This window comes from Bactrocera latifrons, unplaced genomic scaffold (genome assembly GCF_001853355.1).
Source record: "Bactrocera latifrons isolate USDA-ARS-PBARC rearing strain unplaced genomic scaffold, ASM185335v1 scaffold_470, whole genome shotgun sequence".
Taxonomy (NCBI): Eukaryota; Metazoa; Arthropoda; class Insecta; order Diptera; family Tephritidae; genus Bactrocera; species Bactrocera latifrons.
Genome location: NW_017537124.1, coordinates 31,965 through 58,761, shown reverse-complemented (window position 1 = coordinate 58,761; position 26,797 = coordinate 31,965). Strand labels below are relative to the sequence as shown.

Genomic DNA, 26,797 nt, shown 5'->3' with positions numbered 1-26,797 from the left:
TAAATAGAGAAGGTACCATCTTCTAAGAGTGTACAGCTGCTKGYGTATGCCGATGAKATTGATATCATTGGCCTCAACACCCGCGCCGTTAGTTCTGCTTTCTCCAGACTGGACAAGGAAGCAACACAAATGGGTCTGGCAGTGAACGAGGGCAAGACGAAATATCTCCTGTCATCAAACAAACAGTCGTCGCACTCGCGACTTGGCATGTCACGTCACTGGTGACAGTCATAGCTTTGAAGTTGTAGATACTTTCGTTTAGTTTGGAACCAGCGTAAACACCACCAAAAATGTCAGCCTGGAAATCCAACGCAGGATAACTCCTGCCAACAGGTGCTACTTCGGACTGAGTAGGCAATTGAGAAGCAAGGTCCTCTCTCCACAAACAAAAACCAAACTCTATAAGTCACTCATAATACCCCTCCTGCTATATGGTGCAGAGGCTTGGACGATGTCAACAACGGATGAGTCGACGTTGCGAGTTTTGGAGAGAAAAGTTCTGCGAAAGATTTATGGTCCTTTGCGCGTAGGCCACGGCGAGTATCGCTTTCGATGGAACGATGAGCTGTACGAGATATAAGCGACATTGACATAGTTCAGCGAATTAAAAGACAGCGGCTACGTTGGCTAGGTCATGTTGTCCGAATGGACGAAAACACTCCAGCTCTGAAAGTATTGGACGCAGTACCCGCCGGGGAAAGCAGAGGAAGAGGAAGACCTCCACTCCGTTGCAAGGACCAGGTGGAGAAGGACCTGGCTTCACTTGGAATATATAATTGGCGCCACGTAGCGAAAAGAAGAAACGACTGGCGCGCGGTTGTTAACTCGGCTATAATCGCGTAAGCGGTGTCTACGCCAATCAAGAAGTAAAAGAGTGGCCCAAATACCTATAAGGCAAAGAAACGGCAATGGGTTAAAGTATGGAGAACAACCAAGGCGCAAAGAGATTCACATTAATTTTTAATGAAGGAATTACTGCGAAATATATTAATTTTTCAATTAGCGCTTGTGTCAACTTTACTTTTCCGCCATATTTATCTAAAATAATCGAATATTAATAAACAGAAAATTTACAAATTAGTTTATTCAACCCACCACTTTTTTTAAATTTCATAAACACTGTAAATCAGGAGTAAAGGGATGTTCAACTTATTCCAGTGTGAAAGCACCTCAAAATTAGCGTTTTTTATAACATTTTAAATTATGGCCAGATTGGAAAAAATAATAATTTTTGGGCATTTAAATTAGAACAACCAACATTTAGTACGAATAAAAATTACTATATAATGGTTATTTATTATATTGAGAAACTATTTAAATCTCAGTCACAAGCCTCTAAATTTGAGATTATAATTCATCTTTTTTGAATTCGAGCTATTCTGTATTTAACATCACACAATTCTCGATAGACGTCGCTATTTATAGATTAGATTCCACTGTCATATGTGACAATGGTATTTACATAGACCACATAATAACGAAAATGGCAGGAGCACTGGTGAGAATAAATTTTCTTCAAAGACCAGCAATAAGTGAGTATTTTCAAAGTATATAATAATTAAAATTTTTAATAGTAAATCAAAATTACAATGAGGGAAATTCCAATTTGCTATTTTTTATTTGTTATACCTGTGAGTATCGATTATTCACAAAGTACTTATGTAATTCAAACGATACAAATAAAAACACCGTACTTTGTCAAAAAACCTTTTATTTTCGATAGGTGCCAGTTTGCCTGCGGTAGCACATCGACGATTACAAGGCACTGCTGCCCCGCCTCCAGGAACACCACCTCCTCAAACGAAAACTAAATTTGGACCTCTAGCCGATCAAGACCGCATTTTTACCAATTTGTATGGTCGACATGACTGGCGTTTAAAAGGTGCATTAAAGCGTGGCGATTGGCACAGAACCAAAGAAATTATATTAAAAGGTTCTGACTGGATCATCAATGAACTTAAAACTTCTGGCCTTCGTGGGCGCGGTGGTGCAGGTTTTCCTTCTGGTATGAAATGGTCCTTCATGAACAAACCATCTGATGGGCGTCCAAAATACTTAGTAGTAAATGCTGATGAAGGTAAAAACTTACCTATATACCTTGTATATTTACGAAGGGGTCTATTTTTTCTTAATATATTTAAGGTGAACCAGGAACATGTAAGGATCGTGAAATTATGAAACATGACCCTCATAAGTTAGTGGAAGGTTGCTTAGTGGCTGGTAAAGCAATGGGTGCGAGAGCTGCTTATATATACATTCGCGGTGAATTTTATAACGAGGCTTCTAATATGCAACTAGCTATCGCCGAAGCATATCAGGCGGGTTTAATTGGAAAAAATGCGTGTGGGTCAGGATATGATTTCGATGTGTTTATGCATCGTGGCGCTGGTGCATACATTTGTGGAGAGGAAACTGCTTTAATAGAATCACTTGAAGGGAAACAAGGAAAACCTCGATTAAAACCTCCATTCCCAGCAGATGTTGGTGTTTTTGGATGTCCTACTACGGTAAACAACGTGGAAACAATAGCAGTTGCTCCCACTATCATGAGGCGTGGTGGTGCCTGGTTTGCAAGTTTTGGACGAACACGTAATTCGGGAACAAAATTGTTTAACATTTCCGGTCATGTAAATAAACCGTGCACAATAGAAGAAGAAATGTCGATCCCTCTTAAAGAATTAATTGAACGTCATGCCGGAGGCATTCGCGGTGGATGGGATAATTTACTTGGGGTGATTCCTGGTGGGTCATCTACTCCAGTCATCCCAAAAAAAGTTTGCGACGATGTATTAATGGATTTTGATGGTTTAATTGCTGCTCAAACTTCACTTGGAACAGCTGCTCTTATTGTTATGGATAAGTCCACTGACATAATCAAAGCTATTGAACGTTTGACCGCATTTTACCGCCACGAAAGTTGTGGTCAGTGCACCCCGTGTCGTGAAGGTATTATGTGGATGCACAAGATCATGAAGCGGTAAGAGTAATCAAGCATTGTTATTTGAAATATGTTTGATTTATTTTGTGTTTTTTAGCTTTGTTGCCGGTAATGGGCAGCCTGACGAAATAGATATGTTGTGGGAGATATCCAAACAAATTGAAGGGCATACAATTTGTGCTCTAGCCGATGGTGCAGCTTGGCCTGTGCAAGGCTTAATTCGGCATTTCCGGCCCGAAATCGAAGAGCGGATGAAGAAATATGCCGTTAGAGCCACTAATTACTCAACTCTTTAAACCAGAATTGAAAAATAATAAATGATTATAAATGTTGTATATTAAAGCCAGTTCTATGTATTATTGATGAAAAATAAATACAATAATATTTAATACTGCTATAAAAAACTATTCTGTTAATTGTTTAGGACTATAGTAAGTTATGCCAACATACCTTTTTACCACTATACTTTCCTAAACGTACTCGCAGAAGTGCGATTTCAAAAAAATATATAACCAGAGAAACGATCTCCACCTGAAAACCCTACCGTCGGTCAACCGAATCTTGTTGCAAAGTAGGCTCAACAGATGCAAGCGGTTTCTTTAACCCCAACAATGCAGTATCAAAAAAATGTTGGTCAGACATTTTTATTCTATTATACAAGTGAATAAAAGTTTTATAATTATTAAAAAAAAAAAATGAGTGCGTCAATAATCTTTACAACGACAGTTATCGAAGATGAATTGAATGCAGAAGAAACTAGTTTTAGATATGTTTTATCCAACTTTTTTTCTACTAAAACCCGTCCAATCAGTCCAAACTTGATGAAAAACTAGCTTAAGAAAAACTTTTTAGAATATTAATGTTATATACGGAATAGATACTTTTAGTAGACCATGTGGTCTTCAATAAGGCAATTGTTCCATTCGCGCAACGCATAGCGCGCTGCATCGAATATTCGGGTGGTAATTCGAGCAACCCATACGATATTGCCATCGCTGAGCCGTGCAAGAATTGAAGCCGAACGACAGCTCGACAGTCGAATTGCTTCAAAAGTGGTCAAATATTGGTCGGTCACTTCCCCAAAATGATTTTTGAAACATACTTCCAAACCCTTACTTTTATAATAAAGCAAAATTATATTATCGTTTTACTTCTTCTCCATATTAACAATTAGTTTTATTATGAAAATATGAAGTGAATAACCGAATATTTTCTTGTGAATTTGTTTTTCAGATCACACATTTCCTCTCGGAATTCAATTTGAAAAAATCTGAAAATACCTGAACTTGTAACAAAATTTATGGCAGGACTAAATATATGCATATGCATATATACATATTCACATAAGTATACATACACATATATATAGTATATATGTTTATAAGGTATATAAAAATTTGTATGTAATTTGCATGAAAATTATAATTCTACTTTATGTTTTATGCACTCCAGATCAAACTTGACTAGAACTGGTCAAATTTTGCTTTATTATGACATCTTGGTTAGTAGTTGAGAGAGACTACCTACGGGTAGTTTAATTAAAATGTTACCTGTTTTCTTTTTCAGCTATTAAAAAACTAAATTATATCATCGTTTTACGATAGTGAAATAACTCATTACAAAAAATCAAGTAAAAAACTTAAGAACCACCACTTCCAACAGTGTGCATTTCCACCCCCTATTCAAGCAGGAAAGCAAAAGTCGAACATTAATATTGAATTCATCGCGGGAGACCTAACTCATCTATATGTATGTGTACGTACTTTGAAGCGGGTCGATTTACACGGAACCAAAAAAACCGAAAAATCCCTTATGTGTTAAATGTTCTATGGATCATTCTGAACTACTTTTCCTATGAGATTAAGGATTTAAAACCGGTTTCGAGCCAACGAAGGCGAAGTTTTTTTAGAGATTATTAAAATTTAATATTTTCGTCAGTTTTTGAGATATTCAACTGAAGTTTAATAGGCAGGTGCATTTTTATGTTCTAACTATGTTGCATATCTAGCATATAATCGATTATTGAGAATTTTTAAACTTCGCCCTAAAAATCGCTAGTTTGAAACCAGTTTTAGACGGATAATCTCTTATGCAAAATTGTTCATGTATAGTAAAAAATCGACCCGTTCTAATGCACATGCATATTTAAGTACTTGGTAGCTTTTTCTTTGTGATGGAGCTTTTGAACTCTCACCGAGGTTGGCACGAATTGGTATTAGAGTCTGAGCAAATAAAACAAGCTTTGGCTTAGACAGTCTTCCGCACAGTTCTTTTCAGTAACGTCCTGTATTATAAAACAGAAATATACTAGTTCTGTTTTGCAAAAACGTTAACCTTCAGGGAAATAAAAGAAGGGAGAACAATTCGTTTTTATATAAAAAACGTTATATTTCCTGGCTTGGTGAAGTGAATTTACGATATATTAAAAAAATAAGCCTACAACTGCATATGTAGAAAAAATTTCGTGCCTTTATATCTCTTTACTGAAACTCTGCACTTTTTTGGAGTGTTATACTTTAATTTTACTACATATGGGTATATGTATATGTATACATGTATGTAATTTTTTAAATGTATCTGCGCCATAGGTATTCTGATTTGTCGAAATAAAGCAAATTATTGAACTGTGTAATGAGCCGCAGAAGTCAACTGAGTCTGGGAAACAGTGATTAATGAAAAACTTGGTAATTTATACAATTGAATTTTTTGTTTTTAGTTAATATATACACACTATGACTTTTTATGTATGTACACAGGGTTTGTCCGGAAAGTAATAGGCCTGAGTCGAATTAAAAAAATTTATTGAATCAATCGTTACAATTCATTGAACATTTTCAAAATAGGCTCCTTCTGCGTCAATGCAGCGCCGCTAGCGTCATGGAAGGCATTCTCAAAGGTGCATGCTGCTTAGATCCCCTCCATCGTATCAAAATTCTTGTCTTTCATCAGCTTTTGTCAGCTTTTTGAGGATTGCCACAAAAAAAGTCCGGAGGTAACATCAAGGCTGTAGGGCCGCTGCGGAAGTGTTGGCCTTCACACATCTTCAAATTTTCTTGGCACACTTTCACTCCTCGCAATTTCTGGTAGTCAGTGAGTACTTTTTAACCATCTTCGAACACACTTACGCATGCTCAAGTGTTCCGTCACAATGTCATGAACCATAGATTTTGATAAATTTAACATCTGGGCAATTAAACAAATACGAGTACTTAGTCGACGCTCTGAGTTCAAAACTTTGCATACGTGTCACATTGTCGGTGTCGCAGGTCTTCCAGTACGGTCTTCCTCAGCGACCTCTTCCGGCCCTCCAAAAAGGGTTGGTGCCACCAAAATACACCACTTCTTGCTAAGGCAACATCTGGGTAAGCCTGCTTGATCATGTCAAATGCTTCTGTCGCAGATTTACTGAGATTTACGCAGAATTTAATCGCGGACTTTCGCTCTAACGAATGCTTAATTTTCGGCTTGCGTCACTCACAGAAACACGTCACGCGAAAATGTTTGTCCTTACTCTCCAGGTGCTCGGAGAAAACTAAACAACCGCTTGTTCATTAGCTAGGACCGCCTTCTACCGAATCCAGTCGGTGCGCGCTCGCTCTGAAGTACAGTCGAGGCGGAAGATAATATGTAATTCAGGTTATTAAATTATATAAACTTCAGGTCTTTATTTGTTAATGCTTTTGCCAGAAGCTGAAATAAGGTTTTAAATATATTAACGAATATACGAGATTTTTTCCTTTCGTACTAGGTACTACTATGATCAGAAAATATTAAGACTTTGTTCATACTTTTAAAACTCTTAATTTAAAAAACTATGTTGTTCCCTCTTGGCCCTAGTACATTTGTGTCAAAGTTTTTTCCAAATCCTCGAAACAGTTGCTAAAATCGATTTCCGGAACAACCTTTAATGCGCTTAGCGATCCACGTTTAATGTCTTCAATTGACTCAAAATAATATGAACAATATGCCCGAGTATATCTTAATTCGGCGATGGAAACTTTTCGAATCGGTAAGTTTTTAATAATTCTGTCGCCATTGCAGCAATAGTTTGCATCAGAGCTTTTATTGAGTCGAACATCAATCGGCTCCATCCAAACCATTTTAAGACTGCTGCCAACGCGCAACTTCCTCACTAGTCTCTACCGCTGTGCAATTTGGACCTAGATCTGAGCACTACGCCGTCACTCAAGTGGAGTCTTTTAAAAAAATATGCCTCTGAAAGTTCTCAGTATAGCCATTAATATTTTCGACAACTTCCTTTCAGTGACTGGTGTACTAGCAGGTTAAAAAGGTTAAGTTGTCTCCAGGTAAATTCCTTCATGCTCAAACTAATTATCTATACCTGATCTGTTCCAAGACTTCTACAGCAGGATAGTGATAGAGTTGGTCACTAACTTCGGTAGTATATAATCGTTTGCTTAATTCCCTCTAGTTTGCACCTAAGGTAAATACTGTTATGAGACACTCCCATTTGAACCGCGAGTTCTTCACGGATTCCTGACAAATTTCTACCACTATGGGTCAGCTTGCCTTATTAGGTTTCTCTTCTTTGATAAGTTTTTGTATAATAAGTTATTTATATCTGGTATAGAGATATTCTATATCTTAACCCTTTGCACTTGGCTATCAGCTAGTCAGCGCCTCCGTTTTTGCTGTAAACAAACATTTACAAACCCTCGTATAACTTATTATAATTTTATAACTAAGTAACGTATTATAATGATAATGACTGATATGAATTTGTTGTGATCGAGGAATTTTTATTTGTAAAAAAAAAAAACAATATTTTAGTCTTTATAATTTGCATTTTAAAACACTCCCCAATATGCATTGGAGGCTGGCTGTTGCTTGTTTGCCAATAATATTAAAATTCGGATTTAGAAATCTTTTCTTCCAGATTTAGACTTTTTTATTTATGAATATAAATCACCCTATACAGTGAGTGCTATGTTCGCATTTCAAACTTTTTTCCACAAACTCCTCGTATCTCTCTTTTCAAGTGGTATATATCTCATAGTAATTTTACTATATGTTGATTTATAGCAGAAACAGCGAATTCCGTTCCTCTCTTCCTCAATTGCCGACCGAAGCGAGAAAAATGTGTCAAAAATTGAGCCCGTAGAAATCAGCCATCTTTCTTTGTTTTCATTCACAGTTTTGTACACATCTAAATTTTCAATTACTGAACACAAAGTATTAAAAATAGTTATATATTTATAAATAATATCATTCGACTCCGATCAGCTGATTCGGTCTGCGGTTTTCCGGAATTCGCTGATCCAGCTATTATTGTGTAATCACTATTAAACTTGAGTGGGCCCTGAGAGGGGACATCCGAGTGATATGGTGGAATTACGATGTCCCCTGTGAGGGGACTGGGTTAATGCACCGCAGTAGTTTTTCGTCTGATTCCCATAGAGGGTGTTATCAAAGGCGATATATCTTTGGGATACCTTTAGTAGGTATGAGTTTCAGTTTTAGGCCATCTAATGCGTCGCTACCCACCAGGAAATCAAAAAAGGCCTGGTCTGCGCACTTAATTGCCCTATAATATCTAAAGGTTTAAGAGGAGTCAAACTTCGGATGGGGTCCCGCTGTATTGTTGTGAACGTAGTTTACCACTAGACCCAACAATCTAAAGTCGATATCCCCCAGGTGAGGTCGATATCCCACACCTAACGTGTGGTAGAGTTTTCGTCTATTATAGACACTTGCCCCATCGCAAGTGTTTAAATGTTGTTGTGCTGCTTGTTTTGTTCCCCCCGATTTAGCTTTTTGGGCATAGTTCCAAAGTTTTGTTGTAGGAGCGATTTCTTTTTTGCGTATTTGTTTCAGCGGTATTCATGGGATGTAATGATTATTTCTTTTTCAGGAAACTTCTTAACCACCTGCATGTGGGGCTTTATTTTCTCTTTAATAGCTGGGGCACCAGCAGCCTGATCTCAGTTGGATTTGAGATTCTTTCTCTTTTTGCGCTGTACCTCCCCTTTGGCTTTCAGTATACTCTGGTTAGTATTCTTGGCTGCCTTGGATGTTGACAGTTCTAGGTTTAGTGTACAGTGGTTGGTAGCCTCCCTTTTTGTTGCTATCAATACTGGTAGTCGTTGCGGTAGTGGTCAAGATGTCAGTTGTTATTGTTGTTGATGATCACAATATGGTTGCCTTGTCTTCATTGAGTATAGAGCCTGCTCATATGTTTCGGGTCATTATCTTCTCAGAGTATTCAATGCAAATGCATAAGAAGAGAATAATTCATAAACAGTCAAATTTTGGGTGAAAAAAAAGAAGACAAAAAATAGTTAGCCGCGAATTGATCATACAAAGGAAAAGCGTTATTTTTGAACGAACTGAATACCCATATCAACCTATGTATCATGTATTTGATATAGCCATGTCGAATGGCGAAAAATAAAACATAAATATAATACAGAAAAGAACTCAGTTAGAGTATTTAAATAATAAGCGCGACTTAGCAGTTTACTAAATACAGAATCTATGTGGAATGATCAGATGTATATCAAAACTTTTGGATTTGTTGAAGATTCTTTTGAGCTCTCTGGTTATTATATTTGTTTAGGTTGTCTATTATATATTCTTCTTTCCGCAAAAAAAAATTTTTAGGAACCTGTTCCTCTTTAATTCTAGTGCCCTGCGTTTTCTATAAATAACCACAATTCATTTCAAGACTTGAGTTTTCAAAATCAATAAAACTAATGTTTATATTTGAATTGTGGAGAGTAATTTATCATATGAGCTTTTGGATTGGTAAAACTTTTCTAAGATGTGTAAACTTAACTTATATAAAATGTTCACTTACTTAAGAGCTTGGCCTTTCCTTTATTGTTCTATAATAACGGTTCTTCTTTCTGCCTAAAATGAATACAATCGGCTGAAATCTTACCCTGGTCCCATATAACTAAAAAATCGCAAGCATCTGAAGGTATTTCCCTGGCTTTTCTTTTGCTCTTCCTTACTTGTATTTCTGTCCATTAAATTTTGAACTAACGAAAACGCCACTTACTCTCTACAAAGTTGAGAGTTCTGTTTAGATTTAGTAACGGAGTTAGCCGTAGTAACTGTCTGTCAAGATTATTACAATGCTAAAATGGGTGAAATCGGACTGCAAACACTCCTATTTCCCATGCAACACAACTTTAAATTCCATCTGACTTTTTCTGTTTCCAGAAAACCAATCAAGCACCAATATATCTATCGGGATAAAGTTTTGCAAAAATAGTGCTCTTAAAGTATGTAATTTCATGTATGTATTTTAGTAATATACTTACCAAAACTTTACAATAATTTCCTTGTAAAACAGGAACTATACTGTCGTTTATGTCATCATTTTAATTGGGATTCCACGTTTGATACTTCAAACTAGTTTTTTATATATTCACAAGAACTGTAAAGTAATAGAGATAACTAAAGTGTTATATAAGTATGTAGTAAGAAACAAAGATGTATTTTGGTATGGGCAAATGCAGTAGCTGGGGCATTTCAAAACTGATCTTGACACCGCCTCCTAATATTTTTAGTATATCTCAGAAATCGCAAAAACTTGCTGCGGACAAATTCTTCTGTAATTATATGGCATTAAAACGAGTGAAATTCTGAAATTGGATAATAAATAAGCCCCACTTATAACGGTCCTTTTGTTGACGTGATTTCTAAAGCTCAAATGTACACAATTTCCTCACATATTTGTGATGTGTGAAAACAAACCTCACAATGAAGAATCGGTTGTGTTTGTTTTGTTAATTTCAATATTTTTAAAGAAATTTGCAATTATTTTTTTGAAATAGAAGTTAGAAACTATTCTTCCAAAATTTTTATCTATTATAAATATAAGTAAATTATTGTCTATTACAATAATTTTACTTCTAAGTATGAATAAAAAGATAATACATGATATATACATATCATCATGAAGCAAAATTGAAATATTGGTTAAAACTGGGTTATACCTGATAGCAGAACCTTAAAATAATGGGCATATGTATTTATATGTATGTATGTACTTTTAAGTAGTGGATCGTAATCAATAAAACACTAAATTCGAATTTTTTGATCATACATACATATGTACGTTTTTATTACATTTTAGGTGACGATATCTGCATATGTTTAAATAATTCAGACAATATTTTAACCTTATATATAGCAACTGAGGAAGGGCTAAGTTCGGGTGTCACCGAACATTTTATACTCTCGCATGATAAAGTGATAATCGAGATTTCATTATCCGCCATTTACATATTTTTTTATTTTGCTGTAAATAAATTAGATTAGATTAATTTGTGTACTTTGAGTATTGAATTGTATTTTCATTTATTTTAATTGCATTGAAAAGTTATAGTCCGATCACGACAATTTTTCCACAAGGGATACCTCAGCTCAAATACCGTATTTGTGTAAAGTTTTACTCCGGTAACATCATTGGTTCCTAATGTATATATTATACAGAGAAGGCATCAGATGGAATTCAAAATAGCGTTATATTGGAAGAAGGCGTGGTTGTGAACCGATTTCATCCATATCGTACATGTCATCAGGGTGTTAAGAAAATATTATATACCGAGTTTCATTGAAATCGGTCGAGTAGTTTCTGAGATATGGTTTTTGGTCCATAAGTGGGGGACGTCACGCCCATTTTCAATTTTTTAAAAAAGGCTGCCATTTCTTCTGTAAAATTTAGTGTTTCTTAGTCGGTTAACGCACTTTTAGTGATTTTCAACATAACCTTTGTATGGGAGGTGGGTGTGGTTATTATCCGATTTCTTCCATTTTTGAACTGTATATGGAAATGCCTGAAGGACACGACTCTATAGAGTTTAGTTGACATAGCTATAGTAGTTTCCGAGATATGTACAAAAAACTTAATAGGGGGCGGGGCCACACCAACTTTTCCAAAAAAATTACATCCAAATATGCCCCTCCCTAATGCGATCCTTTGTGCCAAACTTAGCTTTAATATCTTTATTTATGGCTTAGTTATGACACTTTATAGGTTATCGGTTTTCGCCATTTTGTTGGCGTAGCAGTGGGCCGATTTTGACCATCTTCGCACTTAGACTTCTTATGGAGCCAAGAAATACGTGTACCAAGTTTCATCATGATATCTAAATTTTTACTCAAATTACAGTTTGCTCGGACGGACGGACAGACAGACATCAGGATTTAAACTCTACTCGTCACCCTGATCACTTTGGTATATATAACCCAATATCTGACTCTTTTAGTTTTAGGACTTACAAACAACCGTTATGTGAACAACGTTAGCAACTTTGTTGCGAGAGTATAAAAATGAATCGCAAAATGTGTTGGTTTGTTAGTTAGTAACTGCTCGAGAACGGCTGAACCAATCTTGATGACATTTTCAGAGCTGTGAATCGGGGAAAGTTTTGAAATAAAAAAACCGTATGCTTTTCGTTAGGAAAAGTCGGAAAATTGGATAATTCCAAAAAGTAACTTTTTTTCATCCAAATAAAACTTTTTTTTTTTAGTTTTAATTATTTGAATCGCTCAAATTTGTTGTTAGCTTTTTTTATTCCGGCTATTCAAAAAAAAAGTTTATTGAAAATTACTCAGCGAAAACTTTATGTGTGCTTCTCACAAAGTGATCAATTGCAGATTGAAATTTGTTACGATGCCACAAAGAGGTCGCTCTAATATCGGTCGGCGTTCTTTTTGGCATCAACATACATTGGCAGCCCAAGGCACATGACAGAGTACTCCCAGGATGCGATGACATATGTGCGGAATTATGGATCGCCGTCAATCAGCAAGCGATCGTCGCAATGTCACAGCACAACAGTTACGATGTTTGATGGATTTTATCATGGAGCAACATATATTTGGTGCTGTTAGATTCCAGATGTACTCTGTTGAGTGGCAAAAGAGAGGTTTGCTGCACGCACATATTCTTCTTTGGACAGTGGATGGTGGATTCACCAGATCAAATTGATGAAATCATTTCTGCGGAAATTCCTGATGCAGACAAATATACAGTATTATACGAAGTGGTGAAAACCAATATGGTTCATGGACCTTGAGGACACCACAATCTCACTTCGGTTTGTTTGTCTGACAATAAATGCACGAAACACTATCCACGTTCTTTTCTTTCGGAAACACAAACTGGAAATGACGGATATCAACTCTATCGGCGTCGCCCACCAGAAGACAATGGCAGAACATTCAGCATTCAATTTAGAAGAGTGAATATCGAAATTGACAATACATGGATTGTGCCATATTCGCCATTATTGTCTAATTCACATTAAAAACTCATATCAATGTTGCGTACGATACGATCGGTACGTGAACTGCAATAAATCCCTTTGCAGGATAGTTATTTTTGCAACTCCTAAACCTTTTCCGACTGTTGTATGTCTCGTAGTTCATTTGGAGAATGGCTAAAGAATGTATTTCAACCCAGAGAATACGGTACAACCGGTGGAAACACCGCCAACAACAAAATTAACATTTACGAGTTTTTTCTCAACTTTCATCTGTGATCCAGAAAATTGCTCTATTGGGAAATACCTTGATATTATGCATGGAATGCATCGTCGAAGAAATAGTTACGCAGAAAGCAAGGTCAACCACTAGATTGATATCCAGGTGTGTTCTCAACTAATGCATTAGGCAGAATTTACACAATCCAACCAAAAAAACAACAATTGCTTCTATCTTCGATTGCTATTGATTAATGTGGACCGTTCAACTTTATTTGAGGCATTGGGTACTGTAAATGGTGAATGAAAATTCTTGAGAAGTAAACCATCAATTACTATTGCTGGAACATGATAATCACTGAAATCAAATGATGTACGATACGATAGCTACTTCGAATGAAAATGAAGGTCGCACACTTTTCGCGATGTTCATTTTGACATATCAGCCTTCAAACCCGCGTCAATTATGGGATACTAACAAAAATGACATTGTCGAAGACATTTTATATCGTATTCGCTAAGAACTGCAAATGGGTCAATTCTGGTCGATACTTCCGGTGGTTTAATATCAATTCCATTTGCCATTTATCAATTCACGAAAGATGAACTCACCACGAATGTTCGGATATTAGACAAATTATTGTAACTACGATTCCTTAAGTGCACGCGCAATGTTACCTGCCAAATATACCGATGTTGTTGACTTAAATCGAAAGTTTCAAAGTCAAATTCCGGGAAACTTGCGCTAATGCAAATCGATCGATCGTCTTGACAATGAAGACGTCCCCGTGAATTATCCAGTGGAATTTCTAAATACTGTGGAGAGGCTTGGTGTGCCACCGCATCATTTGCGTCTTAAAGTTGGATCTGTCGCTATTATGTTTCGCAACCTGCAAGCACCTATCGAATACAAGGGGTCAGAATGCTTGAGTCTACGAATTTCTGTGAGTTCTATCGATTTGCCATTTCAGTTCAAACTTATACAGTTTCCAAGGAAAATTACAGTTGAGATGACAATCATCAGGACACAAGGATAGTCGCTAGAAATGTGTGGCATAAATTTGGAAATGCTATATTTTTCATTCGGCCAGATATACGTGGCGTGATCACGAGTTGGAACACCATGTTCTCTGTACACCGGAACAGAAACCAAAAAATCAAAAAAAAAAAATGAAATGATAAATTTAACTTTCTTTTCATTTCAAAACACATAATTTCCCGCAGGACAACGGCTGCGGGCCCAGCTAGTTGTAAATAAAATTGTAGACATGTATGTATTTAATGCATGTGGAGGAATATTAGAAAGTTGTTCAATTTATGATTTTTAACTTTTGCCATCATCGCAAAAAGACGATTTTTGTCAAAGCCATGCTCGGGGAGACGTTACGGCGTCTGTATTTATGAATGAAGCGAGGTCGCTTGTTGTATGTGCGCCTGCATTTATGAATGGAAATGTTTTTTTGGGAGATTCACTACATTGGGGCTTCGGCCGTTTGGATCCCACATTGACTTGTGATGCTTATGCTATGTGAGACAATTATTGTTTTTGTACAACAATGTTTGAATTTTTTGATGGTGACATGTTAACATGTGAACGCATATGTTTGTATGTTTGTCCATTATTTGTTCGACAATGTATACAAATGTACATATGTATATGTATGTAGAGGGGAGCAAAAGTGATTCCACGATCAACATTTTCATGTTTGAGCGCGCATAAAAAATAAACGAATGAAGTAAATGAAGTACATACATATGTCTATATAGATCAATGATTGCGGATTTAGTATATTGATAAGTGATGGAATTATGATTTTAATTTCTAAATGCGCATATGCGTGCTAGAAGATGTACGTATATTGTATGTTGTTGTGATAAATTTAATTTATATTACCAAGTAATATAATACAAAAATATTTATGAGGAAAATATATTGCTTAAAAACCAAACAAAATTATTATTTTACTGGTCTCATACAAATTGACAAAATTATACGTATCAATAAATACGATTGCATATATGTATAAACTTATAAAAATTTAAGCCAAAAATTTAAGGAATGATGAAATAAGTGTATACATTCATTTTGCACTTCTTAACCAAAATATGTAAAATTGGAACTTCACTGCCTTAACTCTCGCAGATTCTTAATTCCACGTTTGTGTAAAATAATATATTTTTTTTGTTCCCAAAAAAATATCACGCCTATGTTTCATGACATTTTTATTTTCTGCTTGACTTCTTTCATTATTCTCGTTGCGTTTACTTTCCTCTGTTTGTAAACAGTCAGTCTTTTGCTCATTTCTGTTAAATCAACATCACACAGAATTCAATTTGCATCTTCTCTATATCTTTAAGTTCCCTGGTGCGGGAATAATGGCATTAACGGATAATGATGTGTGGAATACAATGCTTGCGACAGACTGCAAACGACATCTGTCAAATATTAAAATACACACGTTCTTATGGACGGACCTATTTTGACAGCTGCACGTCTACACGACGGCAGGCCGACAGTTGTCGTTCTCACTCACTTCAATTTGATCCTATATTTGCCAACGACAGTAGAGTTGACAGTAGAATGGAAGATAGAGAGATGAGGTAGAGTGGTGATGCCAGTAATATGTAAAATATAATATTACTCAAAGCTCTAACAAATCCGACGTTATTTTACAAATAAAAGCATAAAATAGCTGTGTTACATCATTTATAATAACAATTGATAATTTAAAACAAATAAATTTACCTACTTACTTATATTTTGCTTAAAAATTTCACTTTGAACAAAATATTAAAATTTCATTGAAGTGCAAGGTATTAGTATGGCCACAACGAAATTGTGTACATGCCGGCCATTGTTATGTTGCTGCCTTCTCACAAACGTTCATGTAGTAGGATTCAAAACGCCATTTTCAGTTCACTGTCGTCCTGCTGCAGTCTGTCACGAGCATTGTGTTCCGCGCATGAGTTTTGGCGCGATTTTTTCGAAGTGTTTAGAAGGGAAAAAATATTATGGGGAGTAAAAATGACAATTACAAGAATAAATTAAAGCGATTACAAAGCTGGGAAATTGTTTTAACAAAGTATAATATAAAGAATTTGATTCGAGTGCTACGATAAAATTTAAGAAAAATCGAAGTAATGCCATGAGGAATTGCTATAGGCGTGAGCTCTCCAAAATAAAAAAATTGACGAGGTCTAGGGCTGGCTATGAAGATATTTATCAGCCGACGTTATGGCATTTTTACCAATAAAATTTCCTTCGAAATCAAGAAATTCAAGCGAGTGGAATAAATACTTTTGATGAAAATTATGTTGAAAACGTGGTGAGTAATGTTTATTATTTAGAATATATTTATTATCCTATAATATTTTATTGGATATTACAAAATTTTATTTTGCCATGGAGCTGATCCAACTGTGTTGAAATACTTTATATTTATTACCTACACATTTTGCAGCATTTCTTGCATTTGCCCTTTGAAGAGGTCTTAATTTTGAAAGTTCGCAAGTACTTTGCTGATACGTTTTGAGTTTGTGCAGTGGTAACATTTTGTATATCGATACTGTCACTATTGTATTGCTGTACATTTTTCCGTGTTAAGAATAGATAACAACAGTCAATACAATTTTCGATCCTTTTTGTGGACTCAAATTTATCCTACTTGCCAGAATGTGAATTCGGCTGCACAAAATTCCGAACGCGTTTTCAACGACGCGTCTATCTCTCGATAATGTAATTGAAAATAATTTCCAACTTCAATAAAAACAAATGGAAATTGTTCCTAACCCAGCATCAGATGCTCTTCCATTTGCACCAACTTCAACGGCTAGGAACTCATATTTCGCATTAAAGATCGCCATCATAACAATAGAGTATGATTTTTTATAATTGTAATAATATGAGTCCATTCCATGGTGGTTTCATAATTTCGACATCTTTACCGTCTATTGCTCCAATGTAGTTGGGGAAGTTCCATAGTGTATGGAAGTCATCAGTAATAGATTTTTACTAATTTTAATTTTTTGGAGTCTAAAAGAATATTTAAACTAATTTTAGTTGCCTTTTTTATTTTTAGATGGATTCTGAAAGAAAACAACAATGAAAGACAACAGAATTTCTTGAAAAGGCCATACAACATTTAAACCAAGTCAAGAATTCAAGAGCAGCAAATATTTGCAAAAAGAGGTATTGAGGAGATTCTGCTACATGGACAATTAGGTAACCTAACATGAATTCAGTTCGAATAAACGCCGTTCAAAGAAATTTAAGAATCTGCAGAATATCTCGCGCCTCGATCCCATACACTTCATCGTCGGCTACTAATGAAGCTTTCCCTACAGTGATTAATCAAATACCTCATCTAAGTGTTTCTGAGAATGCATATTCGCGGCCAGTGAAAATTCCACCTCGACGCAGTCTTTTCACTAACTGTTTACGGACACTCAATATAATTGAACTTTAATTTAATTTCCAAGTTTTGTATTATCTATTTTATTTTTATAAATATTATTATTTTGTTTTTAATAATAAATAACCTGAATATATTCGTTCAATGTTTTTATTATGGCTTTGCTAGTTTCCAATACAATTTGACTTAGATTATCAAAAATTTTAAATCCTCGAAGCTTTCTACAGATGACAAAAATGGTAGAGTAGCCAAAAGACGTTCATGGGGTGCAATTGCGTCTCTCATTAATGTATTGTGTTTTTTTAAGGTTTCACCATCGACAGGAGTTCTTGATAATTTTCATTATTCATTCGAAAAAAATTTTTAAATTATTTTATAAAATTTGTTTCCAATTCTTTAAGAAGTGGACGCGTGAATATCTTAGGCGTTCTTTATAAAAAACTTTACACCAAACCCGTTCTATTCGCCTTTTGCTTTGTGAAATGCGAATTTAAATATATTTGATAAAACGTTTTGCAATTTGATGCTTAGTACAATTAATTTTCAATTACAAATTATTTATTAATAAAGAACTAACACTCTTAATTCACCTTATTAAGTATTGAAAGATCGAAAGTCATAAAGTCATAAAAAAAGGATTTAAGTAGTTTGGCCATATATAATACTAAAAGCCCCATATATAATAATTTGCAATCGTAATAAATGTGTTGGGTGTTTTAATTTAAATGCTCAAAATGGAGAATGTTATAACAACGCTTACTCACACTGGAATAAGTTGGGCATCTCATTATTCCTGCTTCAAATATTGCAACGAAATGATCTATGGACAACTCGTCGCATAACTGTATAGTGAACTAACTTGCAACCCGGTATGCAAATTATGTTTTTGCGTAACTTGGGGTGGTTTTTAAAAAATATTACGAAAGACGTAAATCTAGTGAGTTTATATTTCAAACTAAACTAAAGAATTTTTATTTCATTTATATTTATACAATTGAAATCTTTAGCCTAGATACAAAGTTTCATCTTAAATTCTAAGAAGTACAGAGCTTAGGTGTTATATGATGTGCTGTCTAATTACACTTAAAGCGTGCCATAAGTTATATTTTATGGCCGCTTCCTAATTGGCAATGTGTATTTGACACATTCGTTTAATAATGAATTTATATGAATATTGTTTATTTTAGGCATACGTGCCGTTAGCTATTGGTGGCGTTAACTCCACAACCTCTAAATCGAAGCGGCTCATCTTCGAATATAAATTCTATAAGTTATTAGTTTGTGTTGATAGTTTTATTAACAATTTTTCTTTTTCTTTTGAAATTTTAATTTTAATATAACATATGTTATCAATTCTGTAATAAAATAACCTAATATGATTATCAATAAGAAAATACTAAATGTCCACCAAATAGGATTACCTTTTATTTCTTGTTTTATTGGACTTAACATTTTAAAATTTTCCAATCTTAAATCAATATTTGTTGTTTCAATATATTCTTTTACAAAAATGGCTTAAATTTTGGTTTTTTTAAATATTTAAAAAAATTTCCATATGGATTTTCATACTTTATATCATCAATTATTACAGTATATTCAAAAGTTATTAAATATACTCCGTCTATTGTATGATTATTCACAATATGTATTCCGGAACTGTTTACGTTAATTTTTTCATCGCTTATTATTTCTTTGATTTCTGCCATATCTAAAGTTAAGGGATTCAAAATTCCCAGTTTTGATAAAGTAATAGTCTGCATTGTATTTTCAAGTTTAGTAATTATTAGTTTGTTTCTTTGTCTTAAAATAGTCTTTTCATTTGAGCTGCCTTTTAATTGTTTTAGAATTTGTGTTAATTCTCCCATATATTTTTTCATATATTATTTCTCCTTTATGATAGTTTTTTGTAACCATTTTCTTATTATGATACTGTAACATTTTTTCCTTGTTAATGTGGCTTTCAAGCCTAAATGGGTTTCTTTATTAAAAAAAAATATTAAAAGGCTTTTTACCTGTTACTGAGTGCGTTGTATTATTATATTGCTTAGCCGCTCTAATATTAGCTTCAAAGTTACTAATTAAATTATGTTCTTGTTTTAAAGATCTTGAAATTTCTATTAAGGTCGAATGAACCCTTTCTATTATCACATTACTAGTGCTATGACGTGGAGTACAGTATAAAGTTTGTATATTGAGTCGTTTCATAAAGGCTTTGTATTGAATTGTACTTAAAACCTGGTTCATTATCGATAACTATACTTTTTATACTCTCGCAACAATGTTGCTAAAGAGAGTATTATAGTTTTGTTCACATAACGGTTGTTTGTAAGTCCTAAAACTAAAAGAGTCCGATATATACCAAAATGATCAGGGTGACGAGTAGAGTTGAAATCCGGATGTCTGTCTGTCCGTCTGTCCGTCCGTCTGTCCGTCCGTCCGTGCAAGCTGTAACTTGAATAAAAATTGAGATATCATGATGAAACTTGGTACTCGTATTTCTTGGCTCCATAAGAAGGTTAAGTTCGAAGATGGGCAAAATCGGCCCACTGCCACGCCCACAAAATGGCGAAAACCGAAAACCTATAAAGTGTCATAACTAAGCCATAAATAAAGATATTAAAATGAAATTTGGCGCAAAGGATCGCATTAGGGAGGGGCATATTTGGCCGTAATTTTTTGGAAAAGTGGGCGTGGCCCCGGCCCCTACTAACTTTTTGTACATATTTCGAAAACTACTACAGCTATGTCAACCAAACTGTATAGAGTCGTTTCCTTTAGGCATTTCCATATACAGTTCAAAAATGGAAGAAGTCGAACAATAACCACGCCCACCTCCCATACAAAGGTTATGTTGAAAATCACTAAAAGTGCGTTAAGTGACTAACATAAAACGTCAGAAACACTAAATTTTACGGAAGAAATGTCAGAAGGAAGCTGCATCCAGGTTTTTTTTTTTTTAATTGAAAATGGGCATGGCGTCGCCCACTTATGGACCAAACACCATATCTCAGGAAGTACTCAACCGATTTCAATGAAATTCGGTATATAATATTTTCTTAACACCGTGATGACATGTATCAAATATGGGTGAAATCGGTTCACAACCACGCCTGAAATCTCGATTATCACTTTATCATGCGAGAGTATAAAATGTTCGGTGACACCCGAACTTAGCCCTTCCTTACTTGTTAAGATATCGTTTTGAAACTTTGTAAACGTCATCTACTCTTCAAGAAGCTGCTCATTTGTAGGAACTACCGATATCGGACCACTATAACATATAGCTGTCATACAAACTGAATGATCGGAATCAAGTTCTTGTATGGAAAACTTTCACGTTTCACAATGTATCTTCACAAAAGTTGGCACAGGTTATTTTCTAAGATAATAATGCAATATACGAAGAATTGTTCAAATCGGCATATACCTGCTACACGAACTGAACAATGGGAATATAGTGCTAGTATGGAAAACTTTTGAATTTAACAAGATATATTCACGAAATTCGGTATAGCTTATTTTCTAAGGCAATAATGTAATCTCCGAAGAAATTGTTCAGATCGGTTACCTATAGCATATAGCTGCCATACAAACTGAATGATCGGAWTCAAATGCTTSCATGGGAAACTTCCTCATTTGACGATATATCTTCACGAAATTTGGTATGAGTTATTGTTCATAGAAATAATATAATATGGGAAGAAATTGTTTAGATCGGCTCACTGTAGCTATAGTTGCCATACAAACCGAACGATCGGAATCAAGGGCTTGTATGGAAAACTTTCGCATTTGACGTGGTATCTTCACGAAATTTGACATGGTAATAATATAATCTCAGATCGGATTACTATAGCATATAGCTTCCATACAAACTGATTACTTAAAGAAATGCACCTGTGAAGGGTATATTAGCTTCAGTGCAGTAGAAGTTAACGTTTTTTCTTGTTGTTTTTTCGTTAAATTTTTTCAAAATTGATGACCATTCTTAGTTTTGGACTACCGTCCTCATTTATACCTTTTTTCGGAACAACTTTTGATTTCCTGATTGACAAAATTATTCGCAGATAGGGAATATGAATATTGTTTTGCCCATTATAGGTTTTTCATCTTCTGTTCTTATTTCTGAATGTTAAATCCATGTTTATGTTTTCATGGGTTTTATTTATCCTTTTGATAACATCCTTCTGCAAATTCTTCGAAATTATTTTCATCGGTAATATTGAAATTATTCTTTTAAAATATTAGATCTACTTTTTTCTGGAGTATATTTTTTATTTTACAGGCGGTATTATCTTCGACTGCCGTCTTAGGATTTTATTGTCCCAGTAGTTTAAGTTTTGTATTTTTTTATTTTTATTTGGTTTTTCACCATTCCTTTTTTGTTTTATTTTTCCGGTAAGAGCTTCGGCTGGCGTTTTAGGCTCTTTTTTTCCAAAATAAAATTTTTTAATATAATATTGCCGGTAAAATCTTCGACTGGTATTTTAGAACCTGTATTTTCCACAATTTTAATATATTGTTTATTTCTAATATTACCAGTACTTTCCTCGGCAAGCATCTTAGGACTTTTTTGTCCCAAGGTGTTTAATAAAATTAAATCATTGGGAAAATGTATTTTCTCTATTTTATTATTTGCCTAAATTAGTTTCCGGTTTGGAATATCTATTGATTTTCCGATTTTATTTAAGAAATTAACTCCAATTAAGAGATCGCTCAATTTCATAATAACTTTCTTGTACGCCCAATAGATTAATATTATGAAAATGTTGTATGCTGGTCGAGCCATTAATGGTTCTTACCTTCTTCTTAATTACTAAAGTGTTTTTGTTATTATAAACACCAGTTCGTATATATGAACTGGTTGATCCCGTATCTATTAAAATTCGAATGATTTACCCAGTTTTCATATCTGCTTTTATAATATAAGGCAAATCAGAGTTTACCGTAAAAAATGTTATTAATTCTTTGTATTTTGGGTTGAGGCTGTGTGCTTACTTGTACACTTTCATTTTGCCTCTTTGGTATATTTCTTTTTTGATAATTGTTTTCCCAATTTTATTTGTTACTCCTAGCCTGTACTTGGTATGCTTGTATAGGCCTAGGTTTATATATTATTTGATTTGATTGATGCACGTACATTGGTTCTGGACGATTGGGATATGTTTGGTCCGTAATAGTTATCCTTTGCGGATATCTCAAATTATTTTGAAAGTTTTTATTAAATTTTTGTTTTCGAGAATCAATTTCTTGATTCTGTTTGGAGAAATGTAACGCGAGTTGTGACCTCATTTGGTTTGACTGAAGTTCTTGCGCTTTGACAAGAGCATTAGGCAAATCAGTGGGCGTTAAAGTAAAAAATATTTGGCTTTTGAGTGCGGTTCCCCGATTTTTAATATTTAATTGCATGGCTATTTCGGAATTTTTTCCGTGCGTCATTATTGTTTTATTTCTTCACATTGTCAATTTCTTATTGACATCATTGTATTCGTCTATTAAGGATTGAGATCCTTGTTTAAGTATGCTAATTTCTTCGTCAATTACGTGTATTGGCCTTCTATCAGCATACGCAAAATCTAATACCGAAATTTTGGCCCCTAAGTTTAAAACTGTGCCATAATTTGTCAAAATGTCGTTAGCACTGCCAACCATCTTATATCTATATAGAAACTCATTGAATTTTTCCCTCCAGCTGACGTATGACCTTCCCGAAAATTCCGGTAAAAATTTCACAACTTCGAAATTTTCATTGAGTCGTTAATTGTCTGTGTTTCGTATTCCATCATCTGCGTAGCAGTTGTTATGATGATGTGTATTTGGTTATTTAGCAGAGCTATTTCAGCTCTCAAGTTCGTCGTTCGCGTCGCTATCAGTCGAGCTATGTCTTCTGCAGTAAAATTACTAACCGCCATTTTCGAAAATTTAAATTTCTTTTATATATATTTAATACAATAATAATATTATGTATATCGGGTGCTTTTTTATTTAAATATTTTTTATATATGTATAAGAATTTATCTTGTTTTCTTTTTTCTTAAATAAGGGTACTTGTGAGTGTCATGATTATTGGTTTTGCAATACTCACAATGAAAATATTTTTCATACTTAATATTAGTGGGATTATTTCCAATTTAATTAAAAATTACTTACAACTAAATTTCTGTTGTTGTTGCTACTGATGCTGTTGTTACTGTTGCTGTTTAGTTTTTTGTTGTTGTTGCCTTTGCTTCTACTGTTATTTTGGAAACTTGTTGCCTTTTCCTTTATGCTTGGTCGCTGCTTTATCGCTTTTAATGTGGAATTTTCACTTTAAATGTTGTAACTTTTATGGTCCAAGAGAAGCTCTTTTATTACTCCTGGCAGGATCGTGAATTATGTTTAGCGCGAACGCGGCGTGCTTTTTAAAAAAGATTACGAAAGACGTGAATCTAGTGAGTTTATATTCCAAAATAAACTGAGATATCTTTATTTCACTTATTACATTTTTATACAATTGATATCTTAAGCCTAAATACAAAGTTTCATCTTACATTCTAAGAAGTGCAGAGCTTAGGTGTTAGATGATGGGCTGTCTAATTATACTCAAAGCGTACCATAAGGGGTCCCGGCGGTCTAGAATTTCTAGACTAGTTCGAAAGTATAGTCTTTTAAGAATACACTGTAAAATTTTTGGAAGGATATTCACATTATTTTAGCTTCACATAGAAAGCGACACGACATAACTGCAGGACAGTGAACTGTAAATGGCGTCGTGAAGCCTGACATAACAATGCACATACCACATAAAACAAAACAGCTGTCCATTTTGTATGTACACGATTCCGTTGTTGTCATACGCTTTTTAAACTACCAAATCTTTCCTTCAGCATTCCAAAACTGTGTTCAATTCGAATTCTATATCGACTGATTATTTTGTTGAACAAATTCCTTTCACTGGGGTTAAACTTCTAGAATTTTCTCTAAATGGCGTTATAACAGTATTAGACAATTAACCTAATTACAATGTCACCTGCGATCCATTTACCTTCTCCCAAAAACGTATCTGCAAGTGTCTTATTTGCAATCTATGATCGCACACGGCTTGTGCCTTAACGGAGTAGATGTGCTTTCGTGAAAAGTACGCTTCCGGACCTGGTAAAGGTTTATCGGTTAATGGTATTTAGGTACCACCACGTATCCTACGCAGTTTAGTTACTCACTCCAAGTTTTAGAAACGAGCTTTTTGCCTTCTTCCGTATTTGGCCAAAGTAAATACTGATCCTTATAGATGCGTTCAGTTAAATTCTAAAATAAATAAAAAAAAAAAATATGTTAATGCATATTGCGGAAAAATTTCGAATTTTGTCCTGGATGATACCACCATCACTGATTCCAAATGAGCCTGCAACCTTTGACAGAGTACCTGCTTCACCGCTAGAACCTAAGCGTTTCAAACCAATTGCTAGCTGGATTTCGGTTGGAAATTTTTTGCACGACCGAGTTTGTTGAAAGATCGCCTCCCTCTATTAGATCCAAAATAACCTCGAACGATTTCCAAGTGACACCCTTAAGAATTAATTTACAAAGATCCGGCATTTCGGTACACTATTTTGAAATTTCCCCAACTAAGTTTGGTTTCTCAAAAGTAACCAGCACATATTCATAAAGTTGGCTTTTCAAACTTTAAAAATTCACACGCACACGACAAAATGATTATTCGCAGAAATATTTTATATAAATATTTTATTTTCATTGAAAAAATTCCACATTTCAAATCACTATGTTTAATCGCCTAAATGAGATAATCAAACTTTGTCGCAGAAATTTTCAAAGTTTGAAAAGTGCACCCTCTAAATATGTGTTGGTTATTTTTGAGAAACGGAAGAAACGGAAATTAGTTGGTGAAATTTTAGTTTGAATGAAAAAACGAAAATTCCTTTGTTAAATGTGTGGGAACCTAAAAATACAAAAAAAATAGCGACCATTTAGAGTAAAGCTACAGCGCCTGGCTTGAGGGAGTATTTTTTGTTTGTCAATCACTAACATTTAACGGGGTAAAAGTTGACAAAAAAAAATTTTTAAGCACCCTAGCGCTCATTTAGTACTCTATCGAATGTTTCGAAGTTTTTTAGACATAATAAGCTATATTTTCAGCAACATTTATTTTAAGATTTTTTTTTACAAAAATATTGAAAAATAACAGAGTTATGTGCTGTCTTTGGAGGTACCAAGAAAAAAAGCGTTTCTCAACTGCTGAAATGATTCCGGCCGAATGAGTAGCTGAAAAAAAACAATGGTAATTGAAGTTGAAGGTATTTCCTATACAATAACCTACATTTTTGAAAACTATCAAAAACTAACAAAATAGAGAAATTTTTAAACAAAAAAAAATGGTTGTTTTTATATGCTAAATTGACAATTTTCAACCAATCAAAAAGATCGTTGGTCATTGTATAGTAAAACTTTCAAAAATACTCATTTTCAAATTGAAGTCGATTGGTCAATTGCTCGTTGAGTTATAATGTGAGCAATATTGAAAAATGTCGTTTCGAGAAAAACGCGTTTACAGTTTCAACTTTGCAATTTATACCTGCGAGCGGTCGCTGTTTAAACCGCTGACATTCAAAAACTACTCAAAACCATACCTTGCCAATTTCACAGGATATTTTTGAAATATTATTATTATTATTATTATTACATTTATTAGGAAAAATATACAGGCTATTAAACCTAATGATAAGGAGGAGTGCGAGCAGCTTTGGCCATCGACTCCGATATTATAACAAATATCATATTATGTATGTTACATTCCACTACAAAATTATAAATACATGTAATATTTTCAAAAGATGGTGTTTTTAACAGTGTTTGATATTGAGCAGAAATAAAGTGTTTATGCCTAATACTCTCTAAAGCTGAACAGGTGCGTAAGATGTGGTCCACGGATAGTGTGTTGGAGCAGAAGGGGCAAGATGACTTAGGATTTCCGGTGAGTAGGTGCTGATGTGTGATTT

The 26,797-nt window shown here is 34.5% G+C and overlaps 2 protein-coding genes across 2 annotated transcripts in view; both read left to right on the top strand.

Annotated features, from left to right (window-relative positions):
* The first annotated feature begins 1,253 nt into the window (after positions 1 to 1,253).
* LOC108973344 (NADH dehydrogenase [ubiquinone] flavoprotein 1, mitochondrial) lies at positions 1,254 to 3,327 on the top strand. Its single transcript, XM_018940568.1, has 4 exons — positions 1,254 to 1,532; positions 1,724 to 2,077; positions 2,143 to 2,977; positions 3,036 to 3,327. Exons 1-4 carry the CDS (start codon positions 1,484 to 1,486, stop codon positions 3,232 to 3,234), a joined length of 1,437 nt encoding a protein of 478 aa, XP_018796113.1. The 5' UTR covers positions 1,254 to 1,483; the 3' UTR covers positions 3,235 to 3,327.
* Positions 3,328 to 5,213: 1,886 nt separating this feature from the next.
* LOC108973343 overlaps positions 5,214 to 26,797 on the top strand; it is a gene marked incomplete at its 3' end in the record, with an annotated part of 51,009 nt that continues 29,425 nt past the window's right edge. Inside the window, exon 1 of the mRNA XM_018940567.1 lies at positions 5,214 to 5,622. The remainder of the gene's footprint in view (positions 5,623 to 26,797) is intronic.